Here is an 18,280-nt window from a genome sequence, read left to right on the forward strand (position 1 = left end):
GAGGAGGGAGGCAGACTGGGCGAATACTCACTTTTGATATGTTTAAACAGTGTGAGATCCAGGCAGTGAAGTCACTACTAGACACATTTCACAGTGCTTGGCAGGCTACCTTTGGACAATAGCGTGACTTAAACACTAATATCACTTTCAGACATTTTATGCAAGTCATGACTGCCATTCCAGACTATGACATCAATGCAACGAAGGGGATTAGAAATGCTGCTTTGTTGTTTTTTTTTACAAATTTCCCCAAGCCTTACAAAGAATATATCTGTCACATTTCTGGGAGAGACAATCAATCAATAAATAAATTTACATTTTGTAAAATACAGGTTATTATGTAGGCCTTAAAAAATTATGTGAACCAGTTATTTTAAATTAACAAAACCAGCCACATACTTAAAATATCTTCAAAACCGTCACGGAAATTGGACACGAGAAGAATTACAAGAATTTTTCTGGGGGAAAAAATAAGAGTTGCCTGAAGCCAGTAATGCTGCAATGAGTTTATAATGTTTTGAAATGTTCTGTGTTTGTTCTTAACGTATTCATATCCCTCTTTCACATAAATACTCTCAAGCAAGCCTATACTGTATCATCGCGTATTTCTCTGATAAATGGAACATAACATATTCCTATGAAAGGATGACCATTTATAAATAACCACAGACTCTTTATCAGATACTAAATACATTGACACAATTATGGCTGCAGCTGTTTTATATGCTCTTCTAATAATACTGAAAAATTCTACACTCTCTTACAGCCCAATGAGACATCTTCAAATATCTTTGTCCAAACAACCTGAAGTTAAAATTGTCTGGTTGCCTTTTTTTCCACGTAACAAGTATCATTAAAGCTGCTGTTCGTTTAAAAATCTCGCTGGGCTCCATATTTAAAATTAGCTTTTGTTAATTTTATAATGTTTGGACCGTGTATTTTTATCTTTACTACTGAAATCGGAAGCCTCGAGAGTATAACGGTCAGTGCTAGGTGGTAGAGTATATTTAACAATACAGTCCTCTCCTATCATGCCACAGATAAGCGCCTCTGTTTCCAGAGAATGCACTTTGTAGCCTTCCACAGTGCGGCACCGAGCCAAGGCTTGGGTACAGGAAGTGATGTCAGTGTGTGTGCCAGTAAGGGACACATCTGATATTCCCACAAAGCCATTTCCGAAAATAAACAAACAGAACCTTCCCCCCGTGTGTGCATACACATCCTCACATGTCTGGTTCCCAGTATTCCTTCAGCAAATTTGATTGTGTTCCTTCAGATGAAAAAGCAAGTCACCAGCACTAAGAAATAACTTTGTGTGAGGACGACATTGAGGCAACCTGCATTTTATTTACTGTATACTTGTTTGATAAGACATAATGAGGCCAAGTTAATAGCAACAAGTCCAAAGTAATACATAGGGGTGGCTTTGTTTCAATATATCTGCTGGCTAGATAAGGTATGCCAGTTCCCATATGAAAAAAGGAATTAAATGAATCCTCTGGTCTCTTTCCTTTTAACTGCAGGGCATGATTCCCATGGACCATGAGCCACGCAAACCAGTTTAGGGAACATAATATTCTACCCGCTTGTGTTTTCCTAAGGGACTACGGACTAAAGAATCACTAGCTCTGCAGTGTTGACATTAGCACAGCCCACTCACCCCTGAACCTTGAGCCACTACTACAGGAAGTGAGTAAATCCTTTCATAAGGGTAGTGTAAGTTCACATCACTGGCTTGCCTATGAAAAGGATTTATCTGTGGACTGTAAAATCGGGAGGCATAAGAGGAGGAAGCAAGAAGGGGCTGAAGGGAGGAGGGCAGGGGTGAGCCCAAACTCCATTACTGTAGGGAAGTTGTAAACTCGCCCATCAAAGTGTGAAATCTGAGTCAGTTCTCTTGCAAATCTGCCTGTAACTCAATATCACTCAACACTCTTCATTGGTGGACGTATGCGGTAATCTTGTCAACTGGAAAATAACTGAAAAAAGTTTGGCAGACAGTTATTTTATTGGATTAGATTTTATCTACTATACTGTATGTGTGGACATGCATGGGTATGCAGGCATGGCTTCTTTCATTTTCTAAGTATGTTAACAGGTGTTGAGACAGTAAATTACATCGGTGTACCCATAGATGTAAAAACTTCAGCAACAGTATAAGCACTAAATTCAAAGGAGAACAAAGTTAATTTCTCTCATTTGCTGGGGTGCATTTGTAACAACGAAGGAAATCTTAAATCGACCACCCTTTGCATTCAAGGAGCTGTTCAGATCTTTCATGTCTGTCGTGTGTGTGTGATGACTTGGGGAGATGAGACATCATTTGGAATAAGCTGTGATGTCTCTCTCACCCCCTAAAAGCTCATGCTCTAAGTTATTAGCTATCGATCTCTGCCATGACATTAGTTATTTTAGAGATCTACACAAAGCTCATAGACTTCAAAGCTGCCATACGCACCATCATTCTGCAACAGCGTCAGAAAAATGGCCGCTAATACACCAGTGATGATTGAGGAAATATGTAGCCTAACTTAACTCCCCATGGCTCCTTATAAGTCAGCATGATCACATCTATGCCATTTTCTAAATGACCGAATCACACGAAGTTTACTCATATTAAATAATTTCATTCGTTGATTCCTTTTTAGATATATTTGTGAAAATCATCAATCGTTTTCCTGAATGAATGAAGCAAAACTGACAACATCCCTGCAGAGTAGGCAGTCTTTAATGTGACCCAGGATGCATTATGCGTTCAAACCTCCAAAGGAATGAGCTAGCAAATGTGTCCTAGACCACCTCCAAAGGGGGCCTGAGATCGGATCACTCAAATGCGACCTCAGTGTGCTCACACCTGGGTGTGTTCACACCTCTGCTTTCAGTTAGTTTAAGCTGTTAATGCAAGCACTGACGTGGTCTAAAACAGCACAACTTCTCATAGGTGCACTAAGCACACACTGTTACTTGGCAGGTAGGCTGTTCCAGGAAAATTTCCACAGCTCCTCTGACTCAAAGTCTTCAGTCTCATCGTGCGATTCTAGATCTCAAGGGGTAATGATGCTGGGAACACGGCTCAGTATGTAGCAGTACTCCTTGTTCTAGCTCTTCATGGCTGACAGCATGTTTAAGGTCATTGTCCTGCTGCAGTACAAATGTGATGATTGCACTGCATAAGAATTTAAATATATAAAGTGCATTTACAAAGAATAGCTCTGTATGTTACATCAATCTAGTGATTTATTACTAGAATTTGATTACAACTTGGTTAACTGAGAGAAAAACGTATTATAATCTCATTAAAACACGAGGTTGTAATAAGCAAAGTAAATGGAAACTCTACCTTCGTTGATTAATGGGGCGAAGGATAGAGATTTTTTTCTTTCTGCCAGCAATAGAACAGGTTGTGATTTTATTTTTAAAGGACAAATAGCTGCATTGAATAATGATTCAGTAGTTTATATATCCTGCAGAATGACAGGTGGGTGAAACCCTGACCGTGAATTTGGTTATTACTCATCAGCCCTGACAGATGAAGAGGGCACCTGTTGGCAAACCATCATTGGTTGAAGGGAAAAAAAAAACTACAGGACCAATTACAAGCAGCGTACGAAAGCCACACGCAAGCAGAGAAGATAGAAGTGGGCACATTTCTCCCTACCTCTACACGCAGACATAAATCAGAGGGCTTTGAAGAGATGGATGACAAGGCTAACTCCCAGAGGAACACAGGAGCCACTGTGTAAAGTGAGACAGCTGGGAGAGATCGAGCATGTGTGCACACAACTAAAGACTTTACTGGCTGTGCTACCACTGTATGTCTTTACTGATGGGTGCTGACATGTGCTGTCTGAACCTATAATATCAAAGGACAAAAAAGTTGTCAGCAGAGTCACGAAACAAGAGCGGGCTGCTCTTATATCTACAAAGTTACTGAATTAGTTAAATTATCCTGTGCAATTTGGAATTTAGACTTGCACAAAGCAAGACATAAAAAATGTAAAAATATTTATAACAATTTTCTGTTAAAGAGGATTCAGATATGAAGCAACACTGCCACGTTCAGTGCTTTGAGCGTGCTTTTGTCGTAGCAACAGCATGGTACAATTATGTCATAACTGTGTGAGATGGTTTCAATCAGGCTGTCGCATGAATATTAAGATGCAATAAGAAGATTACAACTGCCAACAGTGTAGCACTAAATGTACCCGAGCCAATGGAGAGAAATATCTGTCCTGCTGCTCTAGGGGCATCTCTCTCATCAATCATAGATGCCTGCAAAAGCCATGTTCTTTGACGGCAGCTTGGTGGGGGTTTGGGAGCAGCCTCTTCGTCTACAGTCACAAAGATTTAGACCCAGTAGGGGAAGCTGTGGGGAGCTGTGCCCTGGGGTCAGTTGTCGTGTCCGTCTTGATATCCCTCATTTCATTTGTGTTGGATCATCTGCCTTGCCAGAGCTCGTCAATGTAAAGCATTTAATACAATCCACCAAGTAGATGTAATGAAAAGTCGATCTGGTAGGAGGGCTCGGGGATCAAGTTCAGCTGAAAGCATAAGGCTGAGTTTCTCTCTGAGTTGTCATGCACAGAGGTTAGAAAATATGTTGGAGAGTCGACACAATACTGTCGATAAGAGCAAAAACGTCTTTATATCAAAACGGCTACTTTAAAAATTTAAATCATAAGAGGTCCGACTAATTTCCCTATTCCCTAGAAATAATTTAAAACACAGAAATATTGACAAAATTACTGTACAATTTCCACAAGTCATTCTACTAGAATACTCACAATTGAATTTTTATTAGGCCATATTTCATACGCTTCATGTCTCAACAGCAATAAGCCTGTAAGGCAGCATACTGATTTGGAACACAATAATTGTGTTTCTAAGTAACAGAATTAACCATAAATTTAGTGCATTCAATTGACATAAACAGACAAACACACCTTTTAATACCCACTAAAAATCTAAGTTAGGGATATTAGAGGAAGATTTTGTAAGATTTCTGTTTTTTTTTTTAACCAATCAACCGAATCTCAGCCCAAAAAATGACTTCATCCCTGGGACATTTTCTAAAAACATCAGTACTCATGGAATAACAGGGGCCTTTGACAAGCAGCAGGTTGCTGTCAACAGAAGGCACACACTGAGACAATGCTGGGCCTTTGTGCCAGTGAGTGAGCCCAGTGTGGAGAAGCCAGAGAGGTGGTGACGAGGTTCAAGGGAGAAAGAGCTTTCACACGGGCTGGAAGAGGCTACATTCCACCGGGCTTCTTGAACTTCACAAAAGGGAGGGCAAAGAAGAAGAATGACTTGTCAAATGCCATACTGCCTCGTGTATTAACACGTACAAAAGGACTGTGGGAGGGCCCCTTAACTGGACAGTTAACAAACGGAAAGTGTGATGAATAACTGGCTGGTTAGATCAGACCCCAGGCAATAAATAAGCTTTGAAGGGCATTCCTGGAGGAAATTCAAACATAGCTCATACACACAGATAATATGCAAGATGTTGAAAATACATGCGTTGCCAAATTACAGTGTTTAAAATTATTTATTTGTTGTTGTGAAGATGCTTCAAATGACAGGGCTAGGCTTTTTGCTATTACAGTGCTTACTGCACAACAACCAGTCTTCCTATTATATGTGAAATCAGATTGTGAAAAACAAGTGGAAAAGGAGAGTATTTCCAAGCATGTGTGTTTGTGATCTAAAGTATCAAGCTCAGAGAAGGACCTTCTGTCATTTTTTGGACAGACACTCAGTTTTCCAAAGGACCATTCCAAATCTGGGACATGGTCTTTCAGCTGGAGTCATCTGGTGGAAATGGAGTGGGGAAGGTGAGGCCCCAGGAGGGGATGGTCTGATGAAAGACACCATCTAAAGGCCTTCAGCTAACATCCCATAATCAGGGTTATTCCAAGTCATACACCCAAATTTGGCATCTTTGCAAAACGATGAAACTACACTACACTAAAGCGAGTGCAAGCAATACAATGTGACACTGCAACATATATATTTTTTCTTGCTGCTTCTGAAGCTTATCTGAAAAAAGGGAGTCTAATTTTTTTATTTTTTTTACTACTACTCCTCTCTGTTTCTTCAATGAAGTCACCATCCACATAATTCTCTCTCCAACTCTCCCCAGATTCAGTGCTGTTTTTTTCACATTACTATGAAACACAATGGAAAGCGCACGATCACCCCAGCTGTCTTCTATTACCGGCTTTGACTAAAATTATTTACACGCCTGCTTACTGGAACTATGGAGAGAGAGGGAGGGTAGGGGGCGGGATTTGGGTTACTCCTGCAAGACTTGCGTAAGCACTGTCTTAACGGGAGGCTGGCGAGATATGATGGACGCGGAGGACCAGTTCGGTGCGCTTTATGGGTATGGGTTTGTATGGGTACCGGTTTGTGATTTTAAGAGTTTGCAGATGAGTAAGAGTGAGTAAATACCCAGCTATATAGTTTACATGGTGCTGTTAATTAAACTGGTTAATTTAGGGGTTGTCTTCATTAAATAAACAAAAGCTATAAACAGACAAGGCCAGAATGAGTGCCACCTCCTTGACAGTACTGTTAAGATAAAGGCTTCACCGTGGAGGAGGGCAGAGCTGTAATTAGACACACTCAGGACTCCCGTTGCTATGTAAACATCCCAACCACTTTGCCTAGCACCGCACTGCCTCTGTGCTGCGCTGCTCCTCGCATGAATCACTGGGCGACATCTGGTTTAGCATGCTGGAAGGGACTTTGTCGGTTTGGCACGCCGTGCGTGTGTGGAGTGTGTCGACTTGGACCAGACGACCCACGCCTGCGCCTGCCTCTCTTCTCCTCCTCCTCCTCCTCCTACTCCTGGCTACCCTCTCAGATTACACTGGTTGCACAATGCATTTTGGCCCTAAGAAAGCATTGCGGACATAGAGACAAGACTTTTTGCTCAACTGTGGGGAGGGAAAAAAAAACGTTACAACCACTTCTGGCATCACAGTGACTCTTGTCTGCCAAGGTTATTCAAAAATGCAGACAGAAAGTTGAGTTGTTTACTGTTAAGCTGAAAGCTGAAGATATGGACTGAGACAACCTATGTGGTTCTACAATTAACAGCTCGAGACAAATTTGGACTAATAGCCTCATCATCCATTCATCAAGCCATGCGATAAGTAAAATTAGGATAGACGATATGAAAAGGAGAAAGCGCTCTATACTCAGTTATAGCTTTTTCAGCGAGCCACCAGCTCGGCCTCGTGCCTCTAATATAACCAGCATCCTGCTGGAGACGTTTTTGGCAAGTGCCTCAAATTAATACCTGGCAGGGCTCCTGCAAGACTTTATTTCACTACAAAATCCAAAGACAGCCATAATATATCCTTCTCAAAATTACCATTATGGCAAGCAGAGGATGGGGCAACCACAAAATGGTAGTAATAATGTGGGGTGGGTGGGGTGGAGGGGAGGTTATAAACAGCAAAAAAATAAAAAAAGTGGAGTGAAACACCAGAGCAGAGAATTGAAATATGGACGTCAAGGTGCTCTCAGTTTGACTTTTAAGAGTTACGGGAGGCTCTGATCCTGGATTGCATTACGCTGAAAGAAGACTCATTGCAGACTAATCTAAACATTACGTAAGAGCTCTTCTGACAAGTTTAAAGGCAGATGTGACTGTTTACACAGATGCTGCGAGATAATAGAAGGAGTCAGTGAAAGAGAAGGAGGGAGGCTGATTTAGTGGTGCATAAAAAGACGAATGCAAATTAATATGTTTGCCATTGACTGTCGAAATATGTGATGGGTCATAATCTAATTGTTTTTAACCTTGATTATTAACCTAAACGTTTTATTCGGGCCTTCTCAAAATGTAAGCGATTGTATAACTCAAGGGAGTCAGTAAATCCACACGTACACTCATTGCCAGTGCACATTAGAGGAAAGGGCATTTGGTTGTCTAACTGTAAATATCTGTCCCTTGTGACGCAACATAACAATGTCGCTTGCCAAATGAGGAAGAATTTAGAGGAAAACTTCATACAGGACTTCATTGTGTTTCAGATCCTGGTATTGTGGGAGAAATTATGTTTGCTCTACCCACAGCACATACTGACTACACTGCTATTGTCCGCATAAAAGTCAGCTCACTGGAGTGCGGTTCAAACCTCCAGAGAGCAGGGAGGCACGTTTGAAATAATAACCTATGGCGGCAATCAGATGGAAAGTATGAAAAACACGAACCACGCATTTTTGGAGCGTTTGTTATGTAGCTTGCCTCCTATGGGGTAATTATTCCTGCGCTGCCACAGAAAAATAACACAAGATGTTGCAGTCCACAGCTGGAGTGAGGTCAAGGCTAGAGCAGTAGATTTAAGAAAAACAAAACAAAAAAAAAAACGTCTCTGTACACAGGACATCAATTTGGTCCGTGCCAGACTGCAGCCAGCTTGGCAGATTTTTCATCACACTGTGTGGCTGGGTGTCAAGCTAAGGTTAGGAAACTGAATGTTATGGTCGACTTACCAAGCAAAGAAAGCCACAGCGGTATTCTGAAACCAGTGTAGATGTTAAGATGACAGTTCCACTAATTATATCTAGTGGCACCCCAAGTACTTGAAACTCCACCCACATCTAACCGATAACAGCCACAACTCCCAGTTACTTACCAGACACAGAGGGGACAAATGCAGTGTCTCCCACACATAGACTTTACTTATGCAGGCTGTCCAATTATAAATATATATAGGTATACAGACATACCATTTAACAGACATTTAACAGACATAGTTTAGCTTCTTTTTTTGTGTGTCGTGCTGCAATTCAGTATCAAGCACTTTTGCGTGTGCATAAATTTCGTGTCACTTCTATAAATCTCAAGCTTAAATGTTTGCTCCCTGTATCCAGAGGAGTGAAGAAAAACATTTTCAAAGATTCAAAAGGCTCATCCCTAGTCTCCTACGAATGACAGCCCAGACCAAAGGTATTAGCAAACCTGAGTACCTGGAAAAACATATGGGAAAGCTGAAAAGTTGAACCAGTTTAATTAGCTATCCAGTTGGGTTGTTTTAAAGATTTCCAGGTCTCAACCAGTCACTGCTGTGGTAGCAGAAGCAACAAGACGTTCAGGAAGAGACTATTGTAGCTAATGAAGAGAGAGAGAGAGATACAGAGATTTGTGGTGGAATAAAGTTTTCGGACACCCTTAAAATTTTACACAATTTCAAATATTATCATGAAATATTTGTGGAAAAAATCTTTTTTGTGTTAAAAAAGGTGTGGCTGCATTAAACAGACAAACATCTTTTTTTGTCTATTGTTTACGAGAAAAACTAGCAAAACTAAATTCTTGACGGTTTCAATATCTCAGTTCTCAACATGTCGGCATCAAAGTCAACAAATAACAGAGGATGTGTTCAAAACTGATCAAAAAAATAAATAAACCATCTCATCATCAAATTAATATTTAGTAGTCCTGCCATTAGCACGCAGTAGAGCTCTAATCCTGGCTGGCATGTTCTTCTCCACGAGCCTTTCACACTGTTGAGGGGTAATCTTGTCCCATTCTTCTTGAATTACTGTTTTTAATTCTTCTAAATTCTTTGGTTTAAGAAGATGGATCCTTAATGCAATGTTTGACAAATGCATGGAGTGTCCAAAATATTTTGTCCGCCACTGTATATAGGAGAGGACAACAGCAGACAACATGGTATTATGGGAAAACCAGTAGCGGAAATAGGTATTATTTAAAAATTCCCTCCCTCCCTCCTTCCACATGCCGGAGCTATCACCACAAATGTAATCGAATTCTGTGGGAAACACTGGAACACTTATGACTTTGGCAATCCTTTGACTCGGACTGAGTACAGATAATCCAGCTCCTCAGAGAATGAACCTTAAAGACTTGATTCCTTGTCGGCCCCTTAACTTCATAAGGTGACCAGCAGGTCAACATTTTCTTTGTATCTATTCATCCAGTAAACAGACTGGGCCAATTTTTTTCCAGAGTATTCCTGACCCCAGAGGATGGATCCTGATGACTTTGAGGATTTTATTTTAGTTTTGACTGAATCGGCTCTTGACTAAATAGCCCCAAAAGTAGCCACACAACATGGACCTCCTAAGAGCCTTCTTATGTCTAATTTCTCTACATCTGTCAAAATTTGCACAAACTTTGGTATCAATATTTATGGTTTCAAGAGGATGTATCCTCATGACTTTGACGTCCGCTGACTCTAAACAGCACTACTGGGCGGCTCCTTAGCAGGCTCGGCTTTTTGATCCCCGTCTGTCACCATTGTAGCAGATTGTCCCAGAAAAGTACAGTAAAATGACGCTAGCAGGACTGAGATGTCATAACCCTGCGTTGCAGCAGAGGATGATTCTGGGCTATTATAATGGGTTGAATCACAATGCAAAGCTTGATTAAGTCAGGGTTAGCGTTAAATTGAGTAACGAAACTAACACAATTTTTTTTTAACGTCTTAAATGAATTAGTCATCGCCTCCTGCAGAAATAACCTCAGGAGTAATCAACAATCTAAAAAAGGCAGAGGTGACAAAGTAGTGCGCAAAGATAGATACAGCATCAACTATATAAAGTAAGGCTTGTAGCGTGAATTGTGGCAGTAAGTGACAATGTCCAGAGCTTTACATTATTTGACACACCGATAGCATACTTTAACTGTTCTTTCTTGATTATTTTCTCCTTTTGTTTGTTAGTTTCATTGCTGTAAACTACTGAGCATTTGGCAGTATCTGAGTCTCGCTCCAACCAATCTGTCAGATACGAGGCCTGCTGAGTTTCGTATTCGGATTTAATGAGTCAGCACCTTGTTGAATGTAAATCCCCTGTACTGATGACTCTGACAAGCACTGTCTAGATGGAATGTTGGGAGAAAGGGGAAAATCCCACAGGGTGGGAAAACTGATTGACAACACATCACCTCGAGGCTTGTGTAGTAAATATAATTTATTCCTGACACGAGCATTCCTGGGTTGCATGGGATTAACTCTGGCTCAGAGGAATGTTTTAATTGTAGACATATAATTAATAACAGTTAAGTAAATCTGATGGCAATTAGCTTCAAAAACATATAGAAAGAGAGAGAGAGAGAGACATACCTGCATATGCAAGACAAAATATTGCAAGGAGTAACAAGGGGATGTGGGATCTTCTGGCCATTTTATTATCCTTCCAGTGTGATGAAGGACGGAGGCTTTTCTCCTGCTTTTCACAAACCGCTCCCTCTCTGTGTGGGTCTACAGGAAGTCACCTTCAAGCTCCAGCTGAAAAGTGAACAAAAACAAAAGACGTCAATCGGGAGAAGCAGGTCGAATTTGAGCGCGGACAATCAGCAGGGAGCTGGGCTCTGCTTAATGTACGCCGTGGGAGTGATGAGATGAGACAAGAGGAGCAGCAGTTTGGAGACCAGGGGATTAATCTGGGAGGGTTAATTGGGGGCCGCGCATGCTTCAAAGGACCGTGCTGCACGCACCTTCCCTAGCTGGTGGCCGGTCAGGGTGTGTGAGGCGTGTGGAACGGCTGACTGGCTTGCTGCATGTCAAACACTTTGGAACATGCCACAGGTTATTAACGCACTTTAATTTAGAGAGTCAGGAAACACTGTGACTCTCCGGTGGGGTCTTGAGTAAGCAGATTAGTACCACCACACTAATCAGCATGACCTTGCCTGAAGCTTTAACTTCAGTCATCCAAGCCCAAACACTCACTGCCATGACAGAGAAAAAATACTCATGTATTTTTATACACTAGGGACATTCAAAATTCACACATTTCTAAACAAATATAACATAAATAAATATACTGAATGTCTGGGGAATCAAGAGACTTTTTTGTTTAGAACATAGGGCATAAGAAGGCAAATTGTTTGTGAGTTGAAAAACATGGCTTAATACATTTTGGCATTGAACAAACTTAAACCAACCTTGCAACATAAAACCCGTTGAAGCGGCTGAGACAAAGTAGCCTTGTTAATGGTTTTGAATGTGTAGTCATCTAATGTTAACTACTGAAATTGTGAATTGACCTTATGAATGAAAAGGTTTTTAGCCACAGTCGCAGTGAGTGAAGCCACTTTGACACATGCTCTGCAATCCAGACATTATCTGCAACCCAGAAAATCCAGAAGAGCTGTAGGTTAGAACACAAATGTATGAATCTGTGATATTAAATTCTTAAACCCCTCCCCAGTTAAAGTCCATGAAATGTCCACTTGATCCCATGTGTAAATAAAGCAGGTCATTGAATTCATGATGAATGAGTGAATTCACGGTGAGTGGGAATTCCAATGTGTGTCATGTCCTACCTCCTGCGCACTTTCCAAGTGAGACAAACTGAACAACACGATAGCGCCTGCCAAATGCTGAGGGCGCGGGCAGCTTATATGTGAGTGGCAAGATGGGCTCGTTAAAAGAACAGCATAAAACGTGCTGATCACCATTCATAAAGTCCATATAAGGCTATGACATGCTCCAGTCAATAGCAAACCACAGAAGGTGCTGGTACCTAGCAGCACCGCCCTTTAAATGTCAAAAACCCACAAGCAGCCCACAGTATAGATGCACTTTCCAGAATTGTGTATATGCATATTTATAGCACAGGATAACTTCAGAGAAACAGAGCAGATAAGGAACAAATTGGTCATGGTATTCTGACGTTCTGACAAACTTTGATATAATCTGTAACATTTCCTATTATATCTGAATGAATGCAAGTAAGCTTCTCTATTTCCAATCATCCAGGCCTATTTTTTATTTTTTTTTGAAAGGCTGAATCATGGCGAAAAGTGGATTACTGAAAGATTAAATTGCAACCAACACATTCTGGATGACCACTTTAGCTCAGGCTGTTACTGGGCATGTTCTGCAGCCACAACCAAAATATTTTTTCGACAAAGATGTGGTCCACAGAAAAAGTCACGCAAACTACTTCTCTGAGTGATACCTGGCTCTTGGCAACAAAACTGTAACTGTAACTCAGGCAGACTGTCAAACACAAAGCTGCTGTGGCAGGAATCGCATGCGTTCACTGATTTAAGGCAGCGCCTGTGACTCGTATAGTCCAATGCGGGAGAAACAGATGTGCAGCTACAGTATATGACTTGTGGTGAACTGTAGAGTGTGAATGACAAGTGATGCACAAAGTACAAAGGTGCATCACTCTGCAGTGCAAGCAGCTTGCACAGGACAAAGGGGCCTTTCAGGGTGTGATAGCTGCAGAGGCTGGGAAGTCATTTTGGAAGATCATGACAAATATTACACTTTCAGCGAGTCAGGGAAAGCCAGTGCCCTCTGTTTGATTTATGTACCTCCTTGACATTCATCTCCTCACTGACTAAACAAAAGTAGAGTGTGTTGCAATACCCTCTGAGGAGCAAAGACCAGATCAAACGAGAACTACTTTCACAACTGAGACAAAACAATATCTGAGCCTCCTGATGCATTTTTAGATTGGATTCAAGTTTGCAGAGATTCAAAGGGCTGACAGAAAGGAATTTGTATTACATTAAAAGATTGACACAGAGACTTTTAAAACTTGTTTTGGGCGGACAGGGAAGGTTGTACGCCAAAAAGCTCCGTGCCTCTGTGCTGGTTTTGTTGGAGCAACAACTTAAATCACCTCATGTGACTTCTTTTCGACCCTGACCGTCTAAGCCGAGCAACTATTTTAACCCGAAGGAGATCTGGAAAGTACATCAGAACATGCAGACCCCAGAGTGAACGTATTGCACATTGCTGACACCAAACTACATATTTGTGGTGGCTTCAGTGTCAAAGGCCTGGATTATATCTGTGTCATCGCGTATTCACATACTGCAGTTAAGTGCCGTTAAGAGCATTGGGCATACGCTACGTTGGAGTAATCACAAAGCCATGCGTAAAAAGAGAGCGGCAACACCAACGGTTTAAGCAGTGCGAGTGTTACATGCTGGATGTTGTGGTGTATGAGTAAGACGCTAAGACTGACTAATCTGACACCGACTCGATGTCACCTCATTGTTCATGTGGTTATAAAACTTGAATCGTGAGTGATTTAAAATGAGTGTCGCTGCTCTTAACAGTGTGTACAGATAGCGGATCAGGATGACAAACAGCCAAACTTCACACTCATTTGACCATTCAAGTAACACATTACAGTAGTAGTCATTAAACTGACTGGTGCTCTTCACACATAGGTAGGATCTGCTGCAAACATCCTGGACTGAGTAGAGCCTAGTTAATTCTCCCCCCTGACAATGATTCTTCTAACATTTACCTGTGACCAGCTATGTGTAGGAGCCAAACTAGCGCCTTTACACACTAACTTGATGCAATCTAAATTAACAGCCCCGCACTAAATCGTAACTTCATGAAGGTTATGGCATTCAGCATTGTTTAAAATAACTGACAACCCCATTTTGGTCAGGGGGCTAGGCTAAATAACAGAAACACTTTTATGTTAAATTCAATCCAGTTTAACATCACCACAAACAGAATCTTCCAAAATGAACATACAGCATAATTACTACCTTTCTGGTGCCTTTTCAACATCAACTGAACATTTGAATAGCTTGAAGTGGCGATTTATACCAGGATTGTTATTTTAGAATGCATTCGATTTCACCAGTGTATGGCAAGTGACTGTGAGACTTCCATCAAACTGCATGTATTATATCACCTGCAGAAACTGAAATGTTGGAATCAATTAAAGACTACAGATTTATTCTTTCAGATTAAGATTCACGTTATTGTCATAAAGCAAAAAAAATCTTAAAATTTAAAATTACTGCAGAATTTAATATTTTAGGTTGTCACTGGGGGTATCACATAGCTTAAACAACTAACATATAAAGTGAGGTGAGGAATTGATAGATTCCTCCATAGCAGAAATAATTATTTCTGCAGGCTGATTCCTGCAATGGCAATAGAGATGTGTTGATTTGACATGCATATAGAAAATGTGCAGAGGCAATAAGACCACTATAGTAAATGCTTCTTAATCCAACACATGACCAACCTCATTTCCCATCACAACACTCACTAACGATCAGCGGCTGAAACTGGGGCTCTCCATTCATTTACAGGCACAGAAAAGTCACATTAAGTTGTTATCTAAAATGTTGCATCCATGCTTTCCACTGACAGTCACGTTTCAGCCCGCACAGGCGCGTGCACAGCCAACGAGTGAGCGCGCACAAACACACGCGCGCACTGTATCCCGCTGTTCTCTCTCTGCCGGGAATGCCTCCCCGGATAAACACTGTTTACCTGTTGTGTCATGTTTTCCTTCCGTTTACTAGTAGAACACGACCAAACCAGCGAAAACACTGGATGTAAACAACCGCTGCTGGGAGCTAGTAGCCTGTAGCTCCAAGAAGAAGAAGAAGAAGAAGAGGCAGCAGGAGAGCTATATGTCAGCGGACTCGTGAGACAGATGTTCAGCTGGATTTATGGGGCGGTTGAGCAAACACAGCTCGTTGGAAAAAAACTATTTTAACATTTATTCACAGAAACTGCGCAGAGTGGCAGTGTTTTGATAAGCCATGCTCCTATGTAGATAAGCCAAGCGGTTACTAGTGAAAACGAGGGGACGTACCATGCAGTCTTCAGAAAATGCCAAAGTAAACTTGGTTGAAGTTGAAGTCGCTCCCGTTGCTGCGGGTATCAACGTCGGTCTTATCTCGGAAGTAGTTTCTGAGGGGAAAACAAAAACACTGCGGACGAAGCCGTAGTGAAATTCGAGCAAAGTGTAGAAACGGCCCCACTCTCAAAGTTTTATACAGTTTACTACTATCTATCTCCCTTTTGACTCTGGGCTGCATCTGGGGGCGGGGCTTGGAGGGAGGAGGCTGATCTGTGAACGAGAGGGGCTGCAGCAGAGCTTCCCATAGCGGGCTGCAAGGTCCTCTCTGGAGCCCTGCAGGAGTCACCCACTCTTACCTATAGCAGTCATATACACTGATCAGCCACAACATTAAAAACACTGATAGGAGAAGTACATAACGCTGACCATCTTGTGACGATGCAATGTTCTGCTGCTGGGAAATGTTTTGACCCCGGCACCCCCACCCCATAGCATTCACGCCAGCAGCGGCCCTCCCCAGCAGGATGCAACCTGACACAGGCACACACATAAAAACGATTTAGGAACATTTAAAGGTGTTGACCTGGCCTCCAAATTCACTAGATCCCAAACTGATCAAGTATCTGTGGGATGCACTGGAACAAGACTGATCCACAGAGGCCCCTCCCCTCAGGACATAGGACCCAAAGCCCCCACTAATATCATTCTGTTGCCAGACACCACAGGACACCCTCAGAAGGCCCATGTCCATTCACTGATGAGTCACAACTGTTTTGGAGGCAAAAGGGAGACGTACACAATATTTGGAAGGTGGTCATAATGTTATGCCTGATTGGTGTAGATTAACAGTAAGTATTGGATTACACATCCGTTCACGTCATTTGACCGCACAGGTATGATTTCTCACATTTGGATTGGACTGCACAGGTCAGTACTGTCACATGGGAGCCCATGGAGTGGTCTGTATCTACATGAGGGACCTTTCTGTCAGGTTATGAAATTGTGTAATCAAGAGTATTGTTTTGTTTTTTTATTACTTTTATTGCAATGCTGCAGCTATAGGTCTTCAAACCTTGAGAGAAAAAGGGATGGGAGGTGCTGCTACTTAACTTTAAGCATTACTAACCAACTAATACTTGTTACTCCACTACAATTATTAAATGGCTGTCTTTTTAAGATATTCTCAGAGTATTGATGCATCAATAATAAAAATACAGCAGTGTAAACACATTAGCAGTTGTGGTTTTAACTGACACTCTTACCACATGTGAGTGCAAGAACAATACTGTTGGTGAGAAAAGTCACTGACAGCTGCAGGGATCTAATCTAAGCAACAACTAAGCAAACTGCAGCATGTCCTAACCTCATGAAGTCTTACCACGATGCACTGAGCATTTATTCAGCATTCTCTTGCCTCTCACTATCTATGCATTCATATGCTTACATGGCTCTGTGTATGTCTCTCTGGGATGTGCATCCTCCCAGTGCTCAACAGTCTATCACAATGCACCAGAGCAGTCACCTAGTGGATCCAGACCAATCAATACTTTTTTTATCAACACTTTTGTCAAAGGAGTGCTGACTGGTCTTTACTGTTTCCCTTGTAAGATGTCGAAGAGAAAGTTGTACGTACAACGCTGGAGATGCTGTGCCGGAAAGTAAAAACTTAAAGCAACAGTGCATAACTTCTGTCTCCCCCTAGAGGCTGTGGAAATAATTACACAAACACTGTGGACACATGCATATAGAAGTCCCATGCAAGTTTATTGAAATAATTACAAAAACATAGACACTTTTCCATAGTTAATCATTAATCTTTTATTCAGGTACATCCAAAAAGGTTGAGTTAAGGAGTTAATAGATACATATACCTACTCCAAATATTTCATGTCAAGGTCAAGAGGTCATGGTGAACAGGTTTTTAATTGTGATTCCAAACATTATACAGTGGATGCAATACAAAGTAAAATGAAACTACAGCCCTCGGGGGCCGTGGTACTACATAAGACTACACACAATCAAGACAGAACAACACAGAATTAAGACATCTCTGCATACAGTGAATCTGTACTAATTTATCCTCTTTAACCATGTAGTCATTAACTGAGTTCAACAAGTTCAGTCAGGTCAATTACATAGCTAACATTAACTACTGGGCAACTATTAAAAGCAGACACATAATGGCATCACCAATGTGGTACTGACAATGAAAGCATGCAGCTAAAATATTATTTAATCATGCAAAGGAAAGTGTAACTGTTGTAAGTAGTAAAGAATCTCATTTGTAAAAAAGAAGCATTTTTATATTAGATTTTTTAAAATTATTCCATGGCCCCATTAGAAGAGAAATGTTTATTCCTTTTAATATAAAATAATACAGGTAGACAACAAAGAAAATAATTATATCACGTTCATTACTTCTTAAATCACAGCAACACAACTGAAATCCTTGTTTTCATTTGATGTTGTTGTTTTAATGTGTGGGTAATCCCATAAATAATGACAGAAATTTATTCAAACCTCTATAGTAAGTGAACACAGTGTCCTGTGATGCATAAACACAACATATTCCCATTGTATTACTCTTGATTTTAGGTTTTGAAGCCTTTCATTTTAGCACAAATGCAGATATTATTAGTTATGAGTTGCATATTTTATCATCTCAGTCATTTTCATGTTTAGCTTTGGGGTGGCTTCTAATATTAGGATG

General features: G+C 41.1%; 1 protein-coding gene across 1 annotated transcript in view; it reads right to left on the minus strand.

The window, feature by feature from the left end:
* tgfbr3 (transforming growth factor, beta receptor III) overlaps positions 1-15,783 on the minus strand; it is a 65,010-nt gene extending 49,227 nt beyond the window's left edge. The window contains exons 1-2 of the mRNA XM_084548292.1: positions 15,583-15,783; positions 11,109-11,273 (exon numbers count right to left, since the gene is read on the minus strand). Of these exons, the coding sequence (XP_084404418.1) occupies positions 11,109-11,169 (61 nt within the window). The 5' untranslated portion in view covers positions 11,170-11,273; positions 15,583-15,783. The remainder of the gene's footprint in view (positions 1-11,108; positions 11,274-15,582) is intronic.
* Positions 15,784-18,280: the final 2,497 nt, after the last annotated feature.

Source organism: Chelon labrosus, assembly GCF_963514085.1.
Source record: "Chelon labrosus genome assembly, chromosome: 7".
NCBI lineage: Eukaryota > Metazoa > Chordata > Actinopteri > Mugiliformes > Mugilidae > Chelon > Chelon labrosus.